The sequence below is a fragment of the Onychostoma macrolepis genome, chromosome 01 (assembly GCF_012432095.1).
Source record: "Onychostoma macrolepis isolate SWU-2019 chromosome 01, ASM1243209v1, whole genome shotgun sequence".
NCBI lineage: Eukaryota > Metazoa > Chordata > Actinopteri > Cypriniformes > Cyprinidae > Onychostoma > Onychostoma macrolepis.
In genome coordinates, this window is record NC_081155.1 from 13,107,228 (window position 1) to 13,115,137 (window position 7,910).

General features: G+C 38.8%; 1 protein-coding gene and 1 long non-coding RNA gene across 2 annotated transcripts; both read right to left on the minus strand.

The window, feature by feature from the left end:
- Positions 1-2,867: 2,867 nt before the first annotated feature.
- Positions 2,868-4,613, minus strand: dand5 (DAN domain family, member 5). The gene is made up of 2 exons (XM_058788838.1): positions 4,084-4,613; positions 2,868-3,176 (listed from the first exon to the last, which is right to left on the minus strand). The coding sequence occupies exons 1-2, from the start codon at positions 4,564-4,566 to the stop codon at positions 2,901-2,903; spliced, it is 759 nt and encodes a 252-aa protein (XP_058644821.1). The 5' UTR covers positions 4,567-4,613; the 3' UTR covers positions 2,868-2,900.
- A 935-nt stretch (positions 4,614-5,548) lies between these two features.
- On the minus strand, positions 5,549-7,043 carry LOC131548590 (uncharacterized). The gene is made up of 3 exons (XR_009273195.1): positions 6,962-7,043; positions 6,800-6,875; positions 5,549-6,715 (listed from the first exon to the last, which is right to left on the minus strand). It is a non-coding gene; the product is annotated as an uncharacterized LOC131548590 (long non-coding RNA).
- Between the last annotated feature and the right edge of the window lie 867 nt (positions 7,044-7,910).

Below are 7,910 nucleotides of genomic sequence, written 5' to 3' on the forward strand. Positions count from 1 at the left end.
TTTTTGGAGCGTGACAGAGGCATAAAAGGTTTTTCCATTTTTCCTTTTGTGTTCCACTGAAAAAACCCCCCCAAAAAACAACTTGAGATCCGTTTCCACTGCAGGAACTTTAGGGACTTTGGACCGGTACTCGGTGTGTTTCCACCGCAATTGGAAATGCATGCGGGTAAGTAAATACACAGTTCTCATTTAAATTAATTATTCCTTCAATTTTTTTTTTTAAGCCAGAGAGTTTTTGTCAGCACGTTCTTCAGAGTTAGATATAGTTAGCTAACTTGCTACCATAGACTGTGAATTAATGTGATCTATAAAAGCCCTGGCCCTGTGTGCTTTTACATAAAGCTGCTTTGGGTTTTGCAGGTTGGACGTGAATTGAAGGCAACTCGGTGTACAATTGTAATGGAGAATTGTAGGATTCAACTGAAGCACTGGAAGCTGGCGGTGCCCTGCGGCACAAACTCCCAATGGCAATCATGTGCCAACCTTGCCCAGCTGCTCCTGGGCGTCCGTGCCACATCCATGTCATTGCAACCGTACCATCTCTAAGTTTACCCTGGCATTTCACACTAAAGACCCTGAGGCATGCAGGAACGCGGCCCCTCTCACCATGCTTAGAGCTGTCAGGTCCAACCAATCTACCATCCACCCATGGACCGGCTTCAGACCCAAGTCCACATTTCAAAGGCCTCATTCGGTGCCACGTTATTAAAAAGGTTCAATATGCAAAAGTCCAACTGGTCCACTCTCAGGAGATACACAGTGCTGGGCATGTGTGAGACGACTGAATATTAAACCAGGCTTAACAAACACAATAAGATGGGCTGAGTGACAAGTTATAGGCTACTAGTTTTTGTACTGCTGTTCATGCAAACACAGGCTTTAATTAATATCAGCTTCAAACGTAAAAGCTTGTTTCGCTGTAATGCTTTAATCAAATTTCCCTAGTTGCCTATCACACCAATATGCCACCCCGGGTTGCAATGTTATGAACCGGTCCTGTCAACCTAGCGATCGCACTAACCACACACCACTTGCCTCTAATGCAGTTTTAATGGCGCGTTTCTCCGGCGTATTTCTCCGCCGTTCTTTGCTTGCTCATCCCTACACAAATACTAGGATGCTCGCGGGTTCGCGTTGTTGTCATTTAACGAGCTTACCGACGGTGGTTAGATTTCCCGAAGCTCTGGTTCTTGGCACGAGTGAAGCGTGAGCCCAAATACGAAAAAAAGCCCCCGCCTCTTTCAGCGCTGCCATGGCAACAGCGCCCTCTAAAGCGTTTTCGCGACTTATATAAAAAGCTCCACGTCTGTTGCACGAGGAACCACTTTGGAATAAATAAATTATTCATTTACTTATATTTACCTCATTAACCACTGCACAGACCGACGTAGACCAGAACTGCCAATAAAATCCAGAACACACGCGAGGAGTAGATGGAGGGGGCGATTTCGCGCGCAATGCAAATTGCAGTAAGAAGCGGTTTTGACAGACTGCCAAGGCGATGTAAAGCACCCCCCTTGTTATCCCTCCGGCGATTTTTCGTATAGGATGAGTAAACTCGACCTTTTTTTCCAGCCAGGTGCCAGAAAATCGATGAATAAAACTTTTCTTTTTCTCTGACACGTTCAGGACTGAAGTGCAGCTGTCCTATAGGGAGATGACTATTCCCACAGTATTGAAAAGAGTGATTAGGCAGCAACACAGACTAACAACACTTAAAGTGCATTTTGATGTTAAACCATAGTCTCATTAAAGCAGCAAACTAGGTTCTTGCTTTATTGTTTACCTAAGCTGCTAGACGATCAATACGTTTTTTTTTCTATAACCTACCCCAGATTAGATATAGAACCGAACTTCCAATAATATATATGCCTAATAATTGCCTATATTAGCAGACAATAGCCTACATACATATTCTGTAGGCTGCTTAGTTTGCTGTTGTGGCTATGAATAAAAATGAATTAGGAGGCATTTAAACAAACACATAGAGGCTTAGGTTATGGGTTTTCTTTCAGATGTTTTATTGATTTAGCACCTTTTTCATTTAATACTGCTCCACTTTGTGTAGCAGCCTATTTGTTGCTTGCACGCGCAGTTGTACAGTTTAACTGATTATATTGTTTTCTTCGAAAATTTAAGAACTAAATTCTCTGATAATGCCACCAGACTCAAATATATATCTCAACAAAATACAACAAATATACGGTAGCACTTTATTTTAAGGTGTCCTTGTTGTTACACTTATTACATAGGCCTACCTACAATTATAAATTATGCATAATTACATGCAAATAATCCTAAGCCAAACCCTAACCATTTAGTAAGTACATGTAGTTAATTAATATTACTAACGTAAATGTATAATTACACTGTAACAAGGACACCTTAAAATAAAATGTAACTAAATATTATTTTATCCGCAAGATTAATGCTGTGTAGGAAGAAGTCGAGTAAACCGGGCCACTTTTTACTGTCGTTGCAATGTGTTTCAATCTAACTCAGTTCAAATAATCCTTTATAAAAACAACAGAAAAAAACTAAAGTGCTGAAATCATATTCATGAAACAGCGACACTTATTGGTAATGCTATGAAATTACACCTAACCATAAACTTACTGATTCTTAAAAAAATAAAATAAAAAACTCAAGAACAGCATTGTCACTTCAGTTAACACAAAGATACCGCTGAATATCAGGCGGCAGTTCACAGAAAGATTTTCCCTGTATTCCCAGGGACTCGTGTTTAACTCATTCTGAACCGAATCTCGGTCATTCATCAGACACACAACACAATCCTTCCACATTTATGTGGCTTGGTAATCCTGTACATACACACACCATCGGTGCACTTAAATAGGTAGCCTATTAGAACGTTTAAAATAAAAACTTTAAAATGTCTGTTATAAATGAAACTTTTCCGTGTTCTGAACTTTGACCTCTTCACTGCTTGTTTCGCATTTGCACTCCTCAACGATCATGACGCGCCTCTCGCGCGCCTCTGTCCCGCAGCGCAGGGGTACGAGCTCAGAGCGCGATTTAGAGGGACTGCATCGAGTGCACTGCGCTCTTTGCTGTCCACGGGACTCTCCGCTGGACGGGACGAACATGGAGCTGCACTGACCGTAGCAGAGATTATTGTGAACGGTCACCGTCTCACAGCCGTCCTCCGTTATGCGCTGCGAACAGAAAGTCATTGTGAAAAATATGCCTCAAGAACAAGCAAGTAAATGTAATAGTCTACCCGTTTAAATGAAGGCATGCTTTTTCACACAAGTTAATACTGAATGCTAATAATAATAATAATCGTAATAACAATAATAGGTAATAACAATAACAAATTGCTAATAATTTAGTAATCCTTATCGTTTTTACACACTCGTATGAAAAAAATCCTGCTTTCAAACAACGCAAGCTAAATTGCAATTTTGAAGTCTGATTTTAAAAATTTTAAATGGGGGGACAAACAAACAAACAAACAAAAACACATGATTAGTTCAATTGTTAGCATAGCCTATTCTTAATATAGGCCTATAGGCTAATCATTTTATGTAGCTTATTTATGTTATAGTAAATTCTCGTTTATCTATTTTCCTTTCGTCACAATTGTAACTTTTTAAACGCCAACAGACTAATTTCTTTCTTTCTTTTTTTTTCTTTTTTTTTTTAGGCTACGTGTTTTTATGTTTTCAGAAATGTCTTTTTTTTTCATCAGAAATTTAATTCAAAGTGATCAAACAAGTGCAATGCACGTATCACTGCAGGATTTATATTATTATTTTACTTAAATTTTGAAGACAGCGATTAAATTGAGGTTTTAAGTTTATGTTTCTATAGTGCCAAATAGGGGAAGCACTTAGCCTAAGATAATTTGTTAAAAAATATTCATGTATTAAATATTTAAATATTACATTATAGGCTGTAAGTAAATCCATTGAGCACCTGTGTAGCTAATACAGTAATACGTATGCAAAATCAATTATAAAATGTATAAAATTATAAAGAAATAAAATGCGTCCTTAAAAAAACAAAAACAAATAGCCTACATACATACATACAATGAAAGGATAAATGAATGTAGGCTACCTGTGTGAAGGGCATTGCGGCACAGCTCTGTTTGGTCATGTCTTTGGGATTGATGCGTAGAGCCACGGCCTCTTTGCTTCGCTCGCTTTTGTTCATCACTTTCTGCCACATCTCCAGACCCTGTTTCCTCCTGGCTTCTGCGCTGGCGCTGCTCGCGCTCACCTGAGGGAGCAGGGCCGCAGGTTTGTTATGGGGCAGGACTGACGGACCGGGACGACCGAGAGCCAAGAAAGCGGGAAACGCGCCTCGAGCCGGTGAGTTTTTGGACGACACGTGACTACCGGCGGCCCGTCGCAGAAAATGAGGGCTTAGTTTGACAACTCTGACAGATCCCCGAAGAGGTTCGTCCGGTCCGTTGCCGGAAGATTCAAAATCTTTCGCGACTTGTCGGTGAAAGTCCCGCTGAAAGGCGCTGCGAGGGAAAACGGCGCCAACCAAAGTGACCACTGACAACAGAATACAAAAGCTGATTTGAAACGTCATTTTTGCTAAATTAGAGAATGTTACACACTCCAGGGTTCGAAATTCGATTTCTCTTCTTCCACTGTCGCTCAAGAAAAAAAAAAATCGCTGAAGAAAGTCGCCTTTTGAGAAATCTCACGGTTCAAGGTCCCGTATGGTCACCTTGCTGTCGTTGTGGACATGAAGCCAGAGCTGACCATTATATACTCTCAGCGGGTTCTTTGATGATTGGTCATCATTGCTTTATTATAGCTATTTATTATTTAAATAGTCTAGCTATTGTAGCCTACCTGTCTGAATAATGGCTGTGAGTGACAGGTGAGTTTTCGTGAGGTAGTGACAAGTGCACCTTTCATCTCTTCATATCACGCCGTGGGAACTGAAAGGCTTAGCTGTTGTGTGCTTTTCACTTTTTCATATCAGTAGGTCTACATTTTTAATTCAGTCTTCATTTTACAACTTAAGCAGCGTCGATGCAGTCTTATTTAGCCCATGTAACCGTATAGCCTACATGTAGGCTATTTATTTATTCGTTTTCCGAAAATAGGCTAAACTGACCAAGATATGATTTCTATAAAACAAGAACATAAATAATAACACGGTTACGAAATTGTTCTAATTTCACAGTGAAAAACCATTATGCACAATAATCACTTAGGCTACTTATGTGTTTATGGCTAAATAGGCTAAATGGTTTCTTTCTCACGGATACTGAAGCTCTTGCTCACCTGAAGTTCAAACAATCAGATGTTGAGCTCAAGTGTTAAGTGTTTCCTACCTTCAGGTGCACTGTACATGACAAGTGGTCTGAATCATATTTACGACCTTTAATAATCCCTTTGGAAAACACTTTCCCAAGGGAATAGCTACACTACAATGGGACTTCTTTATTTAAGAAAAGGATTTACCACACCTGATGTAGCTAAATCTTTCTCCAGAACTTCCATTTATTTACAGCTTTGATTTTGTACTAAGTCACATAATTCTTATTACAAATGAATCTATCATCAAAGATCTAACGGTATAATGTAAATTAAAATGTTCAAAGTAGCCTAGCCTACTTCATGAGGACCAAAGAAAATGTTCCACTAGCGATCCAAACAATCCATTTTTGGCTTGTAATCATTGGCTATTGTATGGAAGCCCGTTTCCGCACTGAATAAAAAAAATAAAAAGGCAATTGCGACTTTTTATCTCACAATTCTGACTTTTTGATACAATTCTGAATTCGTGATACAAACTCGCAAAGTCATAATTGTGAGATATAAAAGTCGCAATTCTGAGAAATAAAGTCAGAACTGCGAGATATAAACTCACAATTCTGACCTTTTTTCTCAGAATTGCGAGTTTATCTTGCAATTCTGATTTTAAAACAGGCAATTGTGAGTTAAGTCAGAATTGTGAGACATAAACTCGCAATTCTGAGAACACATCAGTCGTCCCCCCCCAAATTAGACTTTATATCTCACAATTCTGAGAAAAAAGTCCGAATTGCGAGAAAAAAAGTCAGAAAAATCGCAATTGCGAGTTTATATCTCACAATTCTGTGAAAAAAAAGTCAGAATTGTGAGATAAAAAGTCGCAATAACCTTTTTTTTTATTTCTTATTCAGTGGCGGAAACAGGCTTCCATACTATTGCTAAAAAAAAATAAAAAAAACACTCTAAAAATCACTGGTTGTTTTTGCACTCAAATAAAACAGTTAAATTCTCACCACAAAATAAAACAAGCTACTGTTGTACAAACAAAAATAAGACACGTGGAATCTCACACGTGTGTGTGTTTGCAGAAGACTGAAATATGATGACTTATGTTGATTAAATAATATTAATACCAGAGGACAATACCCTATCTGGGAAAACTTAGTTTGGCCAGAACATTTTCTGACATTTACTTATCTGCGTATTTATTCAGTAGGCTATTTTATGACTACCCTATCAGCATAATTGTGCATGTAAACGCATTCAGTGTCCAGCAGGTGGAGCCAGTGACTTTGTCTCACCAATCACTCATAACAACGGAAAGTTCAAAGTTCATCGTTTTATCCTGGTTTATCCTTGCCAAGCCGGACCCTCCTGAGTGCAGCAGACATTCTCTGTTGGCCGAGAAATGACTGAGGATGACTTGAATCTCTCGCTTCATTCTCTGATATCTGATGGAACGCCGCGGTCTAAGAATGACAAAGTCAAATAATTGAGACAGTATACAGATACACACACATAGCCTACACACTAAAGACGCACAAAACACTGACCATACTACGCCATGCATTTGTTATAAAATTGTCGTCCTTGTGCCGTCTGCTCACATCCGAGTTTGGTCTCGGAGAGCTGGAAAAAAGAGAGATATACGCTCTTTTTTTCATGCCTGAATTTCTTGTGATAAACATTTTATACAGCCTATTCACCCAACTCACTCAAATTCCCTTAAACTGAGTTTGGACGCCATGCTACTTTTTGACTGCAGCTACAGAGGACGCCTCAAGGTGGAGCCAGTGACCTACAATAGAATAAATGCAGTCAATGCTATAGCAAACAGAACTAATAACAGTCATTAATTCAGAAGAAGCAGTCTGTGTCTGTAAATGGCTTATCTGTGGGGGGAAATAACATTTTTCTCCATCTTGTTTCCACTATTCCACTGGAGATTCAAAACTAGCCATATATTCTGACAAAACGTTTTGTTTTGTTTTTGTAAGCAACATAAAATTTTTTCCTGTCTACGCTGCACCAGCTCAGGGTGTTTTCTTATAGCATATTACACACAGACACTTATAATGTATGAGTTATAACATACATCCTATATCAATCAGTATGGATTTTTCTCTTCGCTTACCACACTGTTCTCTTCTCTTGTGTTCTCTGTTCTGAACACATTATCAGGTATCCACAGAGTAAAAACCTTTTTATGTGTGTGTGACCCAGCAGGGCAACTGCTGCTGGTATTGTGTTGGAGAGAGCAAAACACAGAAGAGGATTTAGAGAACAGAAGAGAAGAGATGCTGACCAGAGCACATGCACACGCCACAAATGCATGCATTGATGAAAACACACATACACTCTTTAAAATAAAGGATATGGCATTGGCAGTTCCATGAAGCACTTTTAACATACATGCAACCCTTTTATTGCACTTTAAAGCTGAAAAGGATCTTTAGATCATTAAAATATTCCTCACACAAAGAAATCAAATCTTATTGGTTCTTCGAGGAAACAAAAAAATGGTTCTTCTCTGGCATTGCTGCAAAAAAAACTCTATTGGAACGTTTAGTTTTAAGAGCGTAGACATTTATAAAATGGGATGTTCTCAAAAACATGTTCAAGTCATCAAAAATAAGAAACATAAAAATTACATTCTGCATACGA